At 49.7% G+C, this 18,833-nt stretch overlaps 2 protein-coding genes across 3 annotated transcripts in view; both read left to right on the top strand.

Moving 5' to 3' along the window:
- The window catches only part of LOC310639353 (kunitz/BPTI-like toxin), a 210,302-nt gene extending 201,618 nt beyond the window's left edge, over positions 1–8,684 (top strand). Inside the window, exon 5 of the transcript XR_014492277.1 lies at positions 8,672–8,684. The gene's annotated coding sequence lies outside the window, so the exon portion shown is untranslated. The remainder of the gene's footprint in view (positions 1–8,671) is intronic.
- The window catches only part of CTNNBL1 (catenin beta like 1), a 90,916-nt gene that overhangs the window by 67,153 nt on the left and 4,930 nt on the right, over positions 1–18,833 (top strand). For both annotated transcript variants that reach the window (XM_083360868.1, XM_083360867.1), the window contains exons 12-13: positions 10,401–10,498; positions 11,018–11,098. In XM_083360868.1, the coding sequence (XP_083216994.1) occupies positions 10,401–10,498; positions 11,018–11,098 (179 nt within the window). The remainder of the gene's footprint in view (positions 1–10,400; positions 10,499–11,017; positions 11,099–18,833) is intronic.

The following is an 18,833-nucleotide window of genomic DNA, read 5'->3' as shown; positions in this document are numbered from 1 at the left end:
AGAAGGCTTCCACTGGTGTGGGCCGCCACGGATGGCTTTCTTGCTGCTCCTTGTTTCTGGACCTGGGTTGGTCAGCTAGCCCAGCCTATTTTTCCTGAGCCTTTTGTCCCTTTGGGCCTCTGCTCTGTTCTCCTGCAAGCCCCCCACCCCACCCGCCCCCCAGTCCTTCTGCTTCCTCTTGCCTTCTCCCCGCTCCGTGGCATCTCCTGCGTCATCGGTGGCCTTCACAGCAAAGCCAGGCCATTTCAAGAAGGGGGGAGAGGGGTGGTAGCCCCGGCTTCCTCCTGCTGCCCCTTCCTTCAGGAGGGGGTCCACGCCTTGAAGGAGAGGGAGCAGCCGCGTGGCTGGAGCACGTGTCCAGAGGCTGCCTCGGCCAGCTTCGGAGTCTTGACTGGCAGAGATGGATGGACTCCTTCTGTGACATCCATTGTCATAAGTTGAACCGGCCCCTTTGTCTGCCGTGTGCAAATCCCTGACGCTTCAACGTTCAAAATTGCGCCCGGCTCCCCAGCCTTCCAAACCTAATGAATCAAAGTGTCAAAGAGCGTGAATAAAATGAAATTGTTAATTGCTTGACTTCTCCATTTTGAGTAATGGAAAGAGGAGCCTCTGGGGAAAGCTCGATTAGGGAGCTCTGGCGGGGTGGTGGAGGGAGTGAGACAAATAACAGGATGGCAGAGTTGGAAGGGACCTTGGAGGTCATCTAGTCCAACCCCCTGCCCAGGCAGGAAACCCTATACCATTTCAGACAAAGGGCTGTCCGGTCTCTTCTTTAAAAACCTCCAGCACTCACAGCTTCTGAAGGCAACTTCTCTCCCACTGGTTAGTATGTCCTCACTGTTAGGAAGTTTCTCCTTTGTTCCAGGTTGCTTCTCTCCTTGATCAGTTTCCATCCGTTGCTTCTGATGCTAAAATGTGGGGGAAATATTTGATCCTCCTCTCCATAAAAGGGAACCAATAAAAGGGAACCAATCTGGGAATGAGGACCCAGATTGTTGGGGGCAATAAGCTGACTTTGTAATAATGCCGCTTGGGGTGTGCGTGAAAGCCCTAATAAGCAGGCAGATACATAGAATGAAGGCTACTGCTAAGCTTGTAAGCCGCCCTGAGTCTTCGGAGAAGGGCGGGATATAAATGGAATTAAAATAAAAAAATAAAAAAATAAAAAACCTTGTTGACATCCTCCTGTCATGGAAAAACCCGATGGAAAAGACAAGAGACAGCAACACAACACAGTAATTCTTACTTTTGAGATTCAGAGGTTTATTTTGCTAATAGTTTGGAACACAGCAAACATAATAGCACAACATCGCTTACATTAGTAGCCCGTTGCAATGAGGTCCAGCGACATAGCAGGTCCATCAAGGACAGCTATAGGCCAGGGGCAAATCAATCAGATGCAGTCCCGTCTTTTTATACCCTTTCTCATCCTTAAACCAGGGGGTCTTCAAACTTGGCCCTTTGATGACTTGTGGACTTCATCTCCCAGAATTCCAGGCACACCTACCTGGCTGAGGAATTCTGGGAGTTGAAGTCCACAAGTCATCAAAGGGCCAAATTTGAAGACCCCTGATATAGACTTTAGGAGGAGTGGACTTCAACTCCCAGAATTCCTCATCCAGTGTGCCTAGCTGAGGAATTCTGGGAGTTGGAAGTCCACAAGTCATCAAAGGGCCAAGTTTGAAGACCCCTGATATAGACTTTAGGAGGAGTGGACTTCAACTCCCAGAATTCCTCATCCAGCGTGCCTGGCTGAGGAATTCTGGGAGTTGGAAGTCCACAAGTCATCAAAGGGCCAAGTTTGAAGACCCTACCGTAGACAGAGGATCAGCAATCTTACACTTTCTGCTGACTTTCTGCAGAACATACAAACTGCTAAGCTTGTAAGCCGCCCTGAGTCTTCGGAGAAGGGCGGGATATAAATGGAATTAAAATAAAAAAATAAATAAAAACATAACTTTCCACATCCTTGTGTACACCTCCATCAGCTGCTTTCACTTCCCCATTTCTTACTGTGCAGTCCTTCTAAATATATTTGAAGCAAGCAAGCTTAGCAAAATCATATTCAGTATAGTTGCAAACTGCAGAATTAAGCCTAGCACAGACTTTGGTTCAATGCTTTTTCCACGAGGCCTGGTTTAATCCACCTGGGCCTAAACCAGAAGCAGCAACAGCCAGCCAACGTTTTCGTTTTCCGCACTCTTGGTCGAAGGGAGAGGCAACCTAGAACTAAGGAGAACCCCTTCCTGCTTGATTCTCCGAGGCTTTTTTCCGCAACGGAGCGAAACCTCCTTTGCCGGCTTGTCCTTCGGCCGGCCTTTTACACCGGAGGTGAATTTGTAGACGTGAGGAGGGAAGAGCAAGTGGGTTTATTCAATTAAAAAAAACTTGCGTGATGCCTTGCGATATGTATTGCTATCACGGAGCGACCGAGATCCGGAGTGAGAAAGCATCAGGAGTTTTCAGCAGACCCATCAATGGAAATGAGAGTTCCTTTAAGGTGGTTTCCCACCCCCACCCCACCCCGCTCTTCATTTCGTAGATCAGGGGTCTTCAAACTGGGCAACTTTAAGACTTGTGGACTTCAATTCCCAGAATTCCTCAGCCAGCTGGCTGAGGAATTCTGGGAGTTGAAGTCCACAAGTTTTAAAGTTGCCCAGTTTGAAGACCCCTGTGGTAGATTCAGGCCATCAGGACTCTGAAGTATCCATCGTGGTGCTTTGGAAATAAGTGAGAGGGTTTGGAGAGGTTGGTTGTTGTTTTTAAATGATTATTAGATTTATATGCTGCAGTTCAAGGCAGCCCTGAGTGTCACCACGATCAAAAAAAGACGTTGAGACTCTGGAAAGGGTGCAGAGAAGAGCCACAAAGATGATCAGGGGGACTGGAGGCTAAAACATACAAGGAAGGGTTGCTGGAATTGGGGATGTCTAGTTTAATGAAGAGAAGAAACAGGGGGGACATGATAGCAGCGTACCAGTATTTGGGGGGCTGCCCCAAAGAAGAGGGGGGGTGTCAAGCTATTCCCCAAAGCACCAGAAGGCAGGACAAGAAGCAACGGATGGAAACTCATCTAGAAATAAGGAGAAATTTTTTTGACAGTAAGAAGAGTTAACCAGTGGAACGGCTTGCCTCCCTCCAGACCTTGTGGGTGCTCCATTCCCTGGAGGTTTTTAAGAAGAGAAGAGACTGGACAGCCCTTTGTCTGAAATGGCCTAGAATCTCCTGCTTCAGCAGTGGGTTGGACTAGAAGACCTCCAAGGTCCCTTCCCATTCTCTTATTCTGCTCTTCAGTGGCCTTCAAAAGTTGTGGGGGCTCCCATCGCTGAAAGCTTTTAAGGAGAGACTGGACGGCCACTTGCCCGGAATGCTGGAGGATCTGCCTGAGCCGGAGGCTGGACTAGAAGGCCTCTGAGGTCCCTTCCGACTCTGTTATTGGGTTAATAAAACATGCAGATCTAAGAACAATTATAAAATCAGATTAAAATTACAAAAGATGAAGAGTGCTGCAGTCTTTTCGGTCTCCTACCATCGGAGATCTTCCGTAATTTCCCATAAACATGCTGAAATCCTGCTGGTTCCTTTCTATTTTTATCTCAGCGGATTATTAAAGACGGGGGTTTCCCATTGCTCACCTCTGCTGAATGGCATGTGGGGCAAATGATACCTTTGACAGTCCTTTTGAGCCCCCCCGCCCCCCAAACAGCTTTCAGTCCTTGAGCAGAGATTTAACAGTAACAGTAGGACAGAGCTGGAAGGGACCTTAGAGATCTTCTAGTCCAACCCCCTGGTTGTGTGTGGGGTTCGATTTTTTTCTTCCTTGTTTTTCCTGAAGAAAGTGCTTCTTCTGAAGAGGTTTCCAGCACTTACAGGATAGGATAGGATAGGATAGGATAGGATAGAATATGGAATAGAATAGAATAGAATAGAATAGAATAGAATAGAATAGAATAGAATATGGAATAGAATAGAATAGAATAGAATAGAATAGAATAGAATAGAATAGAATAGAATAGAATAGAATAGAATAGAATAGAATAGAATAGAATAGAATATGGAATAGAACAGAACAGAACAGAACAGAACAGAATAGAATAGAATAGAATAGAATAGAATAGAATAGAATAGAATAGAATAGAATAGAATAGAATAGAATATGGAATAGAATAGAATATGGAATAGAATAGAATAGAATAGAATATGGAATAGAATAGAACAGAACAGAATAGAATAGAATAGAATAGAATATGGAATAGAATAGAATAGAACAGAACAGAATAGAATAGAATAGAATAGAATAGAATAGAATAGAATAGAATATGGAATAGAATAGAATATGGAATAGAATAGAATAGAATATGGAATAGAATAGAACAGAACAGAACAGAATAGAATAGAATAGAATAGAATATGGAATAGAATAGAATAGAATATGGAATAGAATAGAATAGAATAGAATAGAATATGGAATAGAATATGGAATAGAATATGGAATAGAATATGGAATAGAATAGAATAGAATAGAATAGAATAGAATAGAATAGAATAGAATAGAATAGAATAGAATAGAATAGAATAGAATAGAATAGAATCTGGAAGGGACCTTGGAGATCTTCTAGTCCAGCCCCCTGTTCAAGCAGGAGAACCTACACCGTCTCAGAGAGGTGAATGTCCAGTCTCTTCTTGAAAACCTCCAGTGATGGAGACACCCACAATTTCTGGAGGCAAGCTGTTCCACTGGTTAAGTGTCTTCACTGTTAGGAAGTTTCTCCTTAATTCCAGCTTTTCTTCTCACCTTGATTAGTGTCCATCCATGTTTTTCTTGTCTTGCCTTCTGGTGCTTTGGTGAATAACCTGACCCCCCCCCCCCGCCTTGTGGCAGCCCCTGGGATACTGGAAGACTGCTATCATGTCACCCCTATTTCTTCTTTTCTTCAGACTGGCCAAACCCAAGTCCTGCAGCCGTTCTTCGTCTGTTTTAGTCTCCAGGTCTTGGATCCTCTTAGTTGCTCTTCTCTGAACTTTTTCCAAACTCTCAACATCTTTTTTTGTGATATGGTGACCAAAATTGGTTGCAGTATTCCAGGTGTGGCCTCACTGGGGTTTTATAAAGCGGTACTAATACTTCGCATGATCTTGATTCTGTGCCTCTGTTTATGCAACCCAGGATGGCGTTAGCTTTTTTGGCTGCTGCTGCACACGGCTGGCTCATGGCCAAGCGATCGTCCACGAGGACTCCAAGGTCCCTCCCACTTGCTTGTTCACACTCTTGAGGGCTGGTCATTAACAACCAGATGACTGCAAAGAATATACAGCAGACGTACAACCAAAATTGAGCCCCAAATGTCTGTTGTTCAGTTTTGCTCCACTTCGTGACTTTTGTTCCCACAGTTGTTAAGTGAATCACTGCAGTCATTAGTGACCTGGTTGTTAAGTGAATCCTGCTTCCCCCTTATCTTTGCTCATCAGGGAGGGGGTCGCAAAAGGGGATCGCGTGACCCCGGGAACTCTGCGTAACCGTCATAAATACGAGTCGGTGGCCAAGGCTCTGCATTTGATGGCAGATCACGGGGACGCCACGACATAAATGGGAAAACGGTCATAAGTCCCTTTTTACCGCTGCCACTGTAGCTTTGAAAGCTCACTAAACGAACTGTTGTAAGTCAAGGACTTACCTGTAAATCTTCCAATCCTCCACCACTCAGTCAGAACCGAAGAAGCTTCTTGGATGAGAAGCGAAATGCCTTCAAGGAAAATAACCAAGGAAGTCCAGTTGTCTTTTTTGGGGGGGGAAAGCACCTTTGGGACAACCGTGATCTGGAGGATGGAAACTCTCCATAAACATCCAGACTTGCTTGCAACGCTCTTAGTCTTTTTTATTTTCTTTTTTTGGGGGGGGCTTTGGGGTACACAGGCGCTGGAGTCCTTAAGAAGCAGAAAATTGCCTTCACGGGGATCTCTCCAATCAGCCCGGCTGCCCCTTTTAGGCTGAGCCTGCTTGGGTGGTGACACCTTCTGTTCTGCCCCAGCCTATGTGAGTCCTTGTTAACTCACAAAGGACAAACCCCCTCTTCCAACAAGTAGGCTGGAAAATGCAGGAAAAACAACCCCTTTTGATATTATTTACAGACCTGCAAAATGTCCCAAAAGCAAACAGAACACGATGCAAACGGAGAATTGTTCACAGGCAAGGCAATCAGAACATGATCCCATGAAACTGGAGTCCTTTGCCAGCAGTTGCCTTCAGCATCCAGCACCGCCCACACCTTCCCTTTTTATTATGCAGCCCCATTGGCTTCTTAATGCTTTCTCCTCCGCCCTTGGAGTCGCCCCATTGCCTCCCTCTGTCCTGCTCTTGTTGCCTTTCGGCATTTGCAAGCGTCTGATGTCTTCCAGCTGTGAATCCTCAGAGTCTGACTCAGCTTCCCAGCACAGCTGGGTCTCAGCCTAAGCACGAGTGGAGGGGCCAGGCTCTTCATCAGATTGTAAGTCCGGGGGCTCGTCAGAGCCTTCCTCCGACTTTGATGGCTCTCCAGGCCCCTCCTCCTCCTCCTCTGATTCCCCAGATTCAGCTGCCGGGTCCAGTGGCTGGCACGGAATCACAACGCCTTGCCTTTCCCAAGCACCCACATTCCCTGTTGGGGCCGCCGAGTGATGCTCGTGAATACTTTGGGGCTGCAGAGAGCTTGGCGGTGGGAGATGCTGAGGCCGGCCCGCGTCTTCAGACCAGCAAAGCCTTCCCCATGCCCTGCTGGCACAGCCTGCCGGAGGGTCCGCTGCCAACTCTGGTGCCGCTTGGCAGACCTTTGGCAGAGGGTGGCCTTATCTGCTTCAGACAGGGTAACTTTGTGTTCCCGCATGCCAAGCGTCGCTGTGCTTACTGCCGGTGAGAGAGGCCGAGCATTGTGGGGAAGGGGCATGTGCAACAACCGGGGGAAGGGTCTTGCATCCAGTCTTTGTCGCCATCATGTAAAAAAAGATGTTGAGACTCTAGAAAGAGGGCAGAGAAAAGCAACGAAGATGATCGGGGGACCGGAGGCTAAAACAGATAAGGAACAGTTGCTGGAATTGGGGATGTCTAGTCTAATGAAGGGAAGGACGAGGGGGGGACATGATAGCTGCCCCAAAGAAGAGGGAGTCAAGCTATTCTCCAGAGCACCTGAAGGCAGGAGAAGAAGCAATGGATGGAAACTAGTCAAGGAGAGAAGCATCCTAGAACTAAGGAGAAACTTCCCGACAGTGAGAACAATTAACCAGTGGAACAACCTGCCTCCAGAAGTTATGGGTGCTCCATCACTGGAGGTTTACAAGAAAAGATTGGGCAACTCTTTCTTCAGGATGCAATGAGGTCTCCTGCAGTGGGGTGGACTAGAAGGCCTCCAAGGCCCCTTCCAACTCCTCTGATATTCCGTCTTTGCAACATAGCAACTCTGGAAGCAGCCGTGGTTCTCGGCTGGGCTGTCCCACCAGTGAGCCCCCCTCCCGGCCTCGGACCCTCTGAAGGGTACCCATCGTGGCTGCCTCCTTCCTGAAAAGTCTTCTCCCTAGCCCGTATGGCCCATTCATCTGCAGAGGAGGCTGCACCCACCCACCCACCCCCCCTCCGGGTGGGCAGAGGGAAGAGCCAAGCCAGGGGGTGAAATCAAAACTGCCTTTTCGTCGCTGCCAAGCAGGTTGCTGAGAAAGGCCCCCTTTTTTCCATCCGGCAGGCGGGACGAGGAACAGTCCGCTGTGACTGACCGAGAACAAACGGAGAAAGAAGGGAGGCGCCAGGGCACCGATTGGCACAAGGGGGGGCACAAAGCCTGGCTTCTTCCTTCGGCTGTTGCTGCTGCTTAAAAATATACTGCTCAAAAAAATAAAGGGGACACAAGATAAGACATCCTACTGTTAAATACAGTACATTGTGTTGTTTAAGTGTTCCCTTTATTTTTTTGAGCACTATATCTATCTATCTCTCTATCTCTCTATCTGTCTGTCTGTCTGTCTGTCTGTCTGTCTATCTATCTATCTCTTCCCTCCCTTCCTCTTCTTTCTAGTTTTTCTTCCCTCGCTTCCTTGCTGCAGAAACCCTCAGCGGCTTTTTCAGGAGATGCAGACAGTTGTGCTTTTGGGAATTGGGGGGGGGGCTGTTTCTTTGAAGAAAAAAACAACCAAAGACCTTCCACCCATGGCTGCTTCCCCTCTGCCCGCCCGCCTGCCTTTTCCTCTCCCCCCCCTCCCCGCTGGGCCGATGCCCATTAAAAGGGGGGCGTCGAGGAGGCAGCGGCCGAGAAGCGGAGGGCTCTCGGTCACAAATTGATCCGATGCCAGCCGGTCACAAATTGATCCGATGCCAGCCACGAACGCCGGGATTGGTATTCTGCTTTACAACCGGCAGCGGAGTCGAGATCAATCCAATTAGGGTATTTCCAGCCCTGCCGGCATCCTGGCTCTGGCCTGTCTCTCAGCCTGTCTGCGGCAGGGAAGCTCGGCTGAGCAGAATCCCTGAGTGGGCAGGCGGGGGCTGGGGGCCGTTCAGCGGGCCGGGGGAGCTCTGCTATTCCAGATCCCAGCCAGCCACCCCCAGAAGTCTCGAGCTTCCGAACAAAGCCAGATCGGCAAAGGCTGTCGCAAAGAAGGAGAGAATGACAGAACGCCAGAGTCGGAAGGGACCTTGGAGGTCTTCTAGTCCAACCCTCGGCTCAAGCAGGAGAGCCTGTAGCAACCCGGACAAACGGCTGTTCGGTCTCTTGAACACTTCCAGTGATGGAGCACCCACAACAAGAATAGCTTGACTCCCTCTTCTTTGGGGCAACCCCTTGGATATTGGAAGACTGCTGTCGTGTCACCCCTGGCCCTTCTTTTCATTAAACTAGACATCCCCAATTCCAGCAACCGTTCCTTATATGTTTTAGCCTCCGGTGCCCTGATCCTCTTGGTTGCTCTTCTCTGCCCTCTTTCCAGAGTCTCGACATCTTTTTTACATCGTGGTGAGCAAAACGGGATGCCGGATTCCAAGTGTGGCCTCACCGAGGCTTTTTAAGGCGGTACTGACACACTTCCTACGGCTTTGATTCGATCTCTCTGTTGATGCAGCCTAGGAAAAAGCACACACAGCCACACACCACCACGACCCTCTGAAACGGGGGTCTTCACACCTGGCCCTTTTACGACTGGTGGACTTCAACTCCCAGAATTCCTCGGCCAGGCACGCTGGGAGTCGAGGCCCACAATTCTGGGAGTTGCAAGTCCGCCAGTCATAAAAAGGGCCAGGTTTGAAGACCCCTGCTCTAAAAGAAGGACCAGCTGTCTGCAAGTAGCATCAATCCTAACCAGTTCATTCCACCTTTAACAATGGGGGGTGAGGTGTTACCCCCCGTTGATAGGGCCCGCAACCTGGGTGTCCTCCTGGATTCACGGCTCAGTTTGGAAGACCACATAGGAGACGTGACCAGGGGGGCTTTTGCCCAGGTTCGCCTGGTGCGCCAGTTGCGTCCCTATCTGGACCGAGATGCCCTACGCACAGTCACTCATGCGCTCGTGACCTCCCGGTTAGACTACTGCAACGCTCTCTACATGGGGCTGCCCTTGAGGACCACTCGGAGGCTTCAGCTGGTGCAGAATGCGGCCGCGCGAGTCGTGATGGGGGTTTCCCGTTACTCCCACGTAACACCTCTACTCCGCGAGCTGCATTGGCTTCCGGTTGCCCTCCGGGTGAGATTCAAGGTGCTGGTGATGACCTATAAAGCCCTAAATGGCGAGGGTCCGGGATATTTAAGGGAACACCTGCTGCCGGCATCAAGCTCCCTTCGTCCAGTGCGCTCCCACAGGGAGGGTCTGCTCAGGGTGCCGCCGGTGAGAGATTGCCGGTGGGTAACACCCAGGGATAGGGCCTTCTCAGTGGGGGCGCCTGCCCTCTGGAACCAGCTGCCAGTGGAGCTGAGGATCTCCCCCGACCTCCGTTCATTCCGCCGGGGCCTGAAGACCTGGCTCTTCGAGCTTTCTGGCCCAGGCTGAGAATTTTTAACTGGGGTTTTTAATTTTAGGGATGATTTAATCTTTTTTTAATTTGTTTTTAACTTTTGTACTGGTTGTTTTAAATGCCCTGTAAACCGCCCTGAGTCCTTCGGGAAAGGGCGGTATATAAATTTAATAAAATAAAATAAAATTAAATTAAATCCTTTCACCCCACCCCCCACCAACCGGCCAGAACTGAGGAAGCTTCTGGGGTGGGAAGCGAAAGGTCTTCCAGGAGAAGAAAACGAGGAAGTCGACTTGCTTCCTGAAAAAAAAGCCCCCTTTGGGACAACCATGATCCTGGATGACTGAGAACCCCCCCGCATAGACGTAAATAATAATTTTTAAAAATTGTTCCACGCTCACCTCTGCCTTTCTCCCCCCCCCCCTTCTGTCCCCAGAGCACGTCTGCTCCATCCTGGCCTCGCTCCTGAGGAACCTGCGGGCTCAGCAGAGGACACGGCTGCTCAACAAGTTCACGGAGAACGACAGCGAGAAGGTGAGCGGTGGGGCAGCCCGGAGTCCGGGTCTCACAAAGAAAGGCAAAGGAAAGACTGCTGTGCCAGCTGGGCACCCTCCGTCCTGGTGGGGCTGCCCAGAAGGTGCCCAAAGGCTGGCAGCCCTCCTTCCCCGCGGCTGTTTGGGCAGCCCCACCAGGATCGGGCCTCACCAGGTCCCTGCAAATCATTTTGGATCGGGAGGAGTGTCCGTTCTGAAACTCCGTGGCAGCGCAAGGGGGAGGCGGCCACGGCAAGCCTTCGCCAAGCCATTTCATCAGAACTGATATCTTTCCCCCGCCCTGAAATTTACCGAGCAGGTGAGAGGAAGTCTAGTCAGTCGCTGCAAGCCAGCAGGGCTAAATGGAGCTGCCGTGTTCAGAGGCACTCTATCCCCGGGAACAAGACACGGGGGAGAGCTGCACGAAAGGGCCGAGAGTCCTTGCCTGCGTCCCGCGGAGAGGCGGGCAGACGCACAAAGAAAGAACAGAAACCCAGAGAAGTGTCCTTCTCTCCTCCAGGTGGACAGGCTGATGGAGCTCTATTTCAAATACCTGGACGCCATGCAGGTGGCCGATAAGAAGATCGAAGGTGAAAAGCATGTAAGTCTTACCCCACACACATACAGCTGCCTCCTGGGGCAACACACGTCAGAAACCCCCAAGGAGGGAATATTTGGGGCTCAGGGTTGAACTGGGGGGTCCCGGATGCTCTCTGAGCTGGCTGGCTTTCTGGAAGACGTTTCTTGACCCAGCTGGGTAACATCATCAGTGACAGAAGGAAGGAAGAGGAGTTTGCAGAGGAGGAAGAGGAGGAGGAGAGGGACTGGGGGGTCCCGGATGCTCTCTCAGCTGGCTGGTTTTTCTGGTAGACATTTCTTGACCCAGCTGGGTAACATCATCCATAACCTTTCTGGCTTGGCAGCCTGGCACCAGGCGTGCGCGAGAGGGGGATGGTTCTGTGTGAGTGGCAGGCCCACACGCGTGCGCAGAGCTCCATTTTTGTGAACGCAAAACATCCATTGCTCCCGTGAGTGAGCTTTTGTACACAAACACCCACCACTTCCACAGCCTGATTCTGGATGGGCTGCAGGCTGGGAGTTAGCGACCCCCAAGATAATCAGTGCCAGATGGGGGAGGGTTTTGCAGAATGGAGGAGGGGGAGGGGGACTGTGGGGTCCCTCGTGCTCTCTGAACTTGGTGGTTTGTGGAGAGGAGGAGGAGGATGGCTGTGGGGTCCTTGGTGCCCTCTGAGCTTGGATCATTTCTTGCAGACGTTTCATGACCCAACTAGGGAACATCATCAGTGCTAGAAGGGAGGGGGATTTGCAGAGAGGAGGAGGAGGAGGAGGAGGAGGAAGAAGATTTTGGGGTCCTTGGTGCCCTCTGAGCTTGCTTGTTTCCTTGCAGACGTTTCATGGCCCAACTAGGGAACATCATCAGTGCTAGAAGGGAGGGGGGTTTGCAGAGAGGAGGAGGAGGAGGAAGAAGAAGAAGATTTTGGGGTCCTTGGTGCCCTCTGAGCTGGGTTGTTTCCTTGCAGACGTTTCATGGCCCAACTGGGGAACATCATCAGTGCGCGTAAGGAGTGGGGTTTGCTGTCAGTTCATGTTCTGGCGTCTTTCCCCGTCAGTGTTGGTGGGGATGGTCTTACGAATTCTTTGTTTGGGCTGTTGGCCTCTCTGGCAGTTTCTTGATTGGGGTCTTGCTTGCTTCAATGCTGGTCTGATGTTAATCTTGGAGTCAATCTAGGTACTGATTTTGCTCTCTTTGTTCCCTTTTGGGGCTGGGTGAGGGTCCCTTTTGCATCGTCTGCAGAGCTTAATTAATGCCTGCGTGTCCCTGGATGGCTTCTAGGATCTCCCTGGCCTTTTTGGACCTGGCCTGGCCTCAGTTTCCCAGTTGAAACTCCGGCTGAGTCTGTCCAAGCGTTGTGCAGGTAAGGAGCTTTCGCCCCGTCTTCCGACTGTCGGTTGTGTGTTGCCGGCCTCTCTGTCCTCGGTGGGGGCTGTTGCAGTCCTTGCACTGCAGGTTGCTGATGACTCCTGTTTTTCCTTCTGGGGCTACGGGCTCTTTCCGTTTGCGTAGGGTGTTGTGAAGGGCTTCGGTTGTGCCGGTGTGCTACGCTGATGCCATGGGGTCGTGGTAGTTCCCGAGATGTTCTTGATGCCCGGCCGTGTCGTTCTTTCTAGGGCTTGTGTTGGTTGGGCTCCGATCCATTTGGTGGGGAGACCTTGTGCGGATGCTGTTTCTCTGCCCTTCGGGGCTGGGCGGAGGGAGCCACGCAAGGCCACGGAGGAAAGGCTTTGGGCTCCCTGCCACCACCCTCTTTCCTTGGGGGGCGGGGGAAGGAGGTGAGCAGCTGCCCGGCCCCCACCCTCCCCAGAGGTCCAGAGGCGGAGGGCACCAGCGACAGGCAGCCCCATTAACGGAAGGGCGACTGAGGCAGGCGATGACTTAATACATTATTCCTCAGTTCCGTGTGGAAATTATGCTCAGCAGGTTGATTCAATAAAACGTTCTCTCTGGGCATTTTGCATGCTAATGGCTCCTAAATGAGATGATAATTGTGCCACCACCTCCAAAGGCAGAAATGGGATCCTGCCAGGGCAGCCAGGAGGGGGGAGGGGGAGAAGCCACCAGCCGCGGGTCGCTTCCCGGCGGATTGGAAGGCGCCTGACCGGGCGGGTGGCTGCAGATGGCCCTAGCGAGGGCCGGAGGGCGTCAGCGGCAGTGGTGCATGGGATCCATGGGAACAGCCCATGTGCAGGCAGTCCTCAGCTTACAACCACAATGGAGGCCAAAATGTCCATTGCTAAGAGAGACAGTTCTTAAATGAGCTTGGCCCCATTCTGCGACTTTTCTTGAATGGAATGGAATAGAATAGGAAAATAATAGAATAGAATAGAATAGAATAGAATAGAATAGAATAGAATAGAATAGAATAGAATAGAATAGAATAGAATAGAATAGAATAGAATAGAATAGAATAGAACAATAGAACAGAATAGAATAGAAAATAGAAAATAATAGAAAATAGAAAATAATAGAACATAGAAAATAGAAAATAATAGAAAATAGAAAATAGAAAATGGAATGGAATAGAATAATAGAATAGAATATAGAACAGAACAAAACAGAACAGAATAGAATAGAGAATAAGGAATAGAATAGAATAGAGCTGGAAGGGACCTTGGAGGTCTTCTAGTCCAGCCCTCTGCTCAAGTAGGAGAACATATACCATTTCAGACCAGTGGCTGTCCAGTCTCTTCTTAGAAACCTCCAGTGATGGGGCGCCCACAATTTCGGAAAGCAGGCTGTTGAGAAAGGAGACTCCGAGGCCCGGGGGGGGGCTGGGGTCCCCTTCCTTCTTCGGGCTGTCAGTCCAGCCTCATTAGCGGCAGGAAAGGCTGCTGAGCATCAGGGGAGCCCATCTCGCTGCTGTCTCCTCCCATCAGCACCGGGCATCTCACGGTGGAGAAGGATGGCACCTGAGCCCTCATCAGGATGTCGTATCCTGGCAGGTTAGAGAGGGGGGAAAAATTGGCACTGATTTATTTATTTTATTTCTCCTCTGGCACATCCACTTTTCAACAAAAAGGAACAGAGGAATAAAATAACAAAACGCAGAATGCGCAATCTGAAATCGTAACGGGAAGATTACAAACGTGTATCTGTCTTGCATAGATAGATAGATAGATAGATAGATAGATAGATAGATAGATAGATAGATAGATAGATAGATAGATAGATAGATAGATAATATATATATGTACATATATATAATATATATATACATATATAATTACATATATATATAATTATATTTTATATATATTTATATATATATATATATTTCTCAACTTACGACCACAATTGGACCCTGTTGCTAAGCGAGACAACGGTTCAGTGAGTTTTGCCCCCATCTTAGGTCCTTTTCTTGCCACCGTTTTTAAGTGAATCACTGCAGTTGTTTAAGTCAATCACACGGTTGTTAAGTGAATCTGGCTCCCCCCCCATATCAGAAGGTCGCAAAAGGGGATCGCGTGATCCCCCTGGGACACGGCGACCGTCATAAATACGAGGCAGTTGCCAAACATCTGAACACGGAGATGCTGCAACGGGCATCAGTGTGAAAAGGGGTCCTGAGTCTCTTTTTTCAGTGCCGTTGTAACTTTGAACGGTCTCTAAATGAACTGTTGTAAGGTGAGGACTGCCTGTCCTGGAGCAAGAGAGCGGAGAGTCACCCCTTCCCAGAGGGGAAAGAAGGGAGAGGCAGAAAGCAAGGCTGGGGGTCTAGCAAAGCAGGGACGCTGCCCAGGCCTCGTGTGGTGACCCTGGACACATCTCAGGGGCCTCTCTGGGCCCTTCGGATCAGCTTTGGCTCTCCTAGGCAGGTGTCCCAGGTCGGGGTGCCCCCACTTGGCAGAAGAGCCCCAAATGCCCCCCCTCCTCCTTCCCTCAGCAGTGTTGAGATATTGAGGCTCTGGCAAGAGTGCAGAGAAGAGCAACTAAGATGATCCAAGGCCTGGAGACTAAGACATACGAAGAAGGGCTGCAGGACTTGGGTTGGGCTGGTCTAAAGAAGAGGAAGAAATAGGGGAGACACAATAGCAGTCTTCCAGTATTTGAGGGGCTGCCCCAAAGAAGAGGGGGTCAAGCTATTCTCCAAAGCACCAGAAGGCAGGACAAGAAGCAACGGTGTCAAGTTTCCGACGTATGGGCTATTCAAGCGAATGGAAACTCATCAAGGAGAGAAGCAACCTGGAATTAAGTGGAAAATTCCTGACCATGAGGACAATCAACCAGTAGAACAGACGTTGCCTCCAGAAGGTGTGAGTGCTCCAACACTGGAGGTTTTTTTAAGAAGAGGCTGGTCCAGAATGATGTTGTCAAGGTTCCAGCTGACGAACCCAACCAAGCAAACACCTTTGAGACATTCCAATCTCTTAACATAAAACTTTTATCGAGTACATCATTTTGGCACATATGAAAGCAAAACCAGCTCCGGGGCAAACCCCAGCCCAAACCCCTCTAGGAAAAGTATAGACTTCCCCCTCCTGTCCCTGAACTGGTCACATTGCCCAATTAGGTGTAAAAATATTGTTATGAGAAAATGTCTCTGAGTCGGGACAGGCATCTGGTGAATCGTCCTTGATTCTCACGGTCTGCCTTCTTTTATCTCTGTAGCCTGCATTGCATTTCCCCATCCTCCCCCGTTTCGTTGGCAAGCTAAGAAGCAATCCTTGTTCCACCAGCAAAGGGAGCTTTAAGCTTGGCAGGGATAAGGTCTTCTGCTTGACCCTTCCAGCTCTATTCTGATGGGATGATTGACATGAAGAACAGTTGCAGGAATTGGGTATGGCCAGTCTAGAGAAAAGAAGGACCAGGGGTGACACGATAGCAGTTATTCCAGTATTTGAGGGGCTGCCACAAGGAGGAGGGGGTCATTTTATTTACCAAAGCAGCAGAAGACAAGACAAGAAGCAACGGATGGAAACTAGTCAAGGACAGAAGCAACCTGGAACTAAGGAGAAACTTCCTGACAGTGAGGACAATTAACCAGTGGAACAGCTTGCCACCAGAAGTGGTGGGTGCTCCATCACTGGAGGCATTTAAGAAGCCATTGGAGAGCCATTGGTCCGAAGTGGTCTAAGGGTCTCTTGCTTGAGCAGGGGCTGGACTAGATGACCTCCAGGATCCCTTCCAACTCTGTTATCCTGTTCTTCAGTGGTCTTGCAATGGGGGGGTGAAGCGGCAGGAGGAAGGGATGCCAGGGTCTGCCTCTAATGATGAAAAACGGCCCCAGCAGAGCGTGCCCACTTGCTGGGCCACCGTGCCATAAATCAGACCCATGAGGGGGACAAGGAGATCTTGGCTGGCAAAACAACATCCCAGCAGGAGGCTAGCAAAAGGTCAGCCACCTCGGGGTGGGGGTTGCAGCTTGCGAAGGTCTCGGGGCACAGAGTTGGGTTCCTAAGAGGGGTCCTTCCCCCTGGAGTGGCTCTCCGGGTCCTCAGCTGTAATTCCCGGGAGTTCCTTTATTTCTTCATTTAAATTTTGATGGCATCCATCCCAACGGACTCTGCAACTGTGGGTGGCTGACAATGTGGTCCAAAGTGAGAAAGCGCTACAAGGGAATGAAAATTAGAAGAGTGGAGTGGAGTGGAATAGAAGAATAACAGAATAGAATAATAATAGAATAGAATAGAATAGAATAGAATAGAATAGAATAGAATAGAATAGAATAGAATAGAATAGAATAGAATAGAATAGAATAGAATAATAATAGAATAATAATAGACTAGACTAGAATAGAATAGAATAGAATAGAATAGAATAGAATAGAATAATAATAGAATAATAATAGACTAGAATAGAATAGAATAGAATAGAATAGAATAGAATAGAATAGAATAGAATAGAATAGAATAGAATAATAATAGAATAATAATAGACTAGACTAGACTAGACTAAACTAGAATAGAATAGAATAGAATAGAATAGAATAGAATAGAATAGAATAGAATAGAATAGAATAGAATAGAATAGAATAGAATAGAATGGGACCTTGGAGGTCTTCTAGTCCAGCCCCCTGCTCAAGCAGGAGAACCTACACCGTCTCAGACAGGTGAATGTCAAGTCTCTTAAAAATATCCAGTGATGGAGCGCCCACAATTTCTGGAGGCAAGGAGTTTCACTGGTTGATTGTCCTCACTGTCAGGAAGTTTCTCTTTAATTCCAGGTTGCTTCTCTCTTTGGTCAGTTTCCAACCATTGTATCTTGTCCTTCCCTCTGGTGCTCTGGTGAACAACCTGACCCCCCCTGCCTTGTGGCAGCCCCTCAGACACTGGAACGCTGCTATCGTGTCTCCCCTATTTCTTCTTTTCTCTAGACTAGCCAGACCCAAGTCCCGCAGCCGTTCTTCGTATGTTTCAGTCTACAGGCCTTGGATCATCTTAGTGGCTCTTCTCTGAATTTTTTCCAAACTCTCAACATCTTTTTTGTGACATGGTGACCAAAATTGGCTGCAGTGTTCCAGGTGTGGCCTCACTGGGGTTTTATAAAGCGGTACTAATACCTCGCGTGATCTAGATTCTGTGCCTCTGTTAGCTTTTTTGGCTGCTGCTGCACACGGCTGGCTCACGGCCGAGTGATCGTCCACTAGGACTCCGAGATCCCTCTTGAGATCATCTCTGCAGGATACCTGCAGCTCCCACGTTGGTCTCCTGAGCAAGGACCCCGAAAGAAGCAGCATCAGCCCTTCTGTCCAGCCGGAGGGTGTCCAGGGGAGCCCTGTGAACGGAGTCCATCCGTCGCATGTCCCACAGGATTCAGTCCCCGTCACGTCTTTGGTCGTAGAGTCACCTTTCTGGGCACAGGGCGGCTGAGCGCCGGAAGGGCGACCCTTGAAGGAGGGAAGGTCTTCTCCGCCCCCACCAAACCTGTTTTGTGGCCTTCTGACCTCAAGGCTGAGGGGCCACCTGGAGGCTGCTGGCCGGGGAGGGCATCTAGGGCCAATGCTTTCCCGGAGGTCCCTCTGGACCATCCCTGAGAGAAAGGGGTCGGCAGGAGGTTTCATGGCCCAACTAGGGAACCTCATCTCTTCAAGCACGGATGGTGTTAGTTGGGTCATGCCAGGCCTGCAAGAAAACAAGCAAGTTCAGAGGACAGCAAGGACCCCACAGTCCTCCTCCTCCTCCTCTTAGGCTTCTTCTTTCTTCTCCACATCCTTCTCTTCTTCCTCCTCCTCTTCCTCCACCTCCTCTTCTGCTTCTTCTTCCTTCTCCACATCTTCCTCCTCCTCCACATCCTCCTCTTCCTCTTCTTCCTCCTCCTCTTCCTCCACCTCTTCTTCAGCTTCCTCCTCCTCCTCTTCCTCCACCTCCTCTTCTGCTTGTTCTTCCTTCTCCACATCTTCCTCCTCCTCCACATCCTCCTCTTCCTCTTTTTCCTCCTCCTCTTCCTCCACCTCTTCTTCAGCTTCCTCCTCCTCCTCCTCCTCCTCTTCCTCCACCTCCTCTTCAGCTTCCTCCTCCTCCTCTTCCTCACCTTCTGCTTCTTCTTCCTTCTCCACATCTTCCTCCTCTTCCTCTTCTTCCTCCTCCTCTTCTCCACCTCTTCTTCAGCTTCCTCCTCCTCTTCCTCACCTTCTCTTCTGCTTCTTCTTCCTTCTCCACATCTTCCTCCTCCACATCCTCCTCTTCTTCCTCCTCCTCTTCCTCCACCTCTTCATCAGCTTCCTCCTCCTCTTCCTCCACCTCCTCTTCTGCTTCTTCTTCCTTCTCCACATCTTCCTCCTCCACATCCTCCTCTTCTTCCTCCTCCTCTTCCTCCA

Source organism: Vipera ursinii, assembly GCF_947247035.1.
Source record: "Vipera ursinii genome assembly, chromosome: 3".
In the NCBI taxonomy this organism is placed as follows: Eukaryota; Metazoa; Chordata; class Lepidosauria; order Squamata; family Viperidae; genus Vipera; species Vipera ursinii.
Note: the sequence above shows the minus strand (reverse complement) of the source record. Positions and strands in the feature narration are given on the sequence as shown.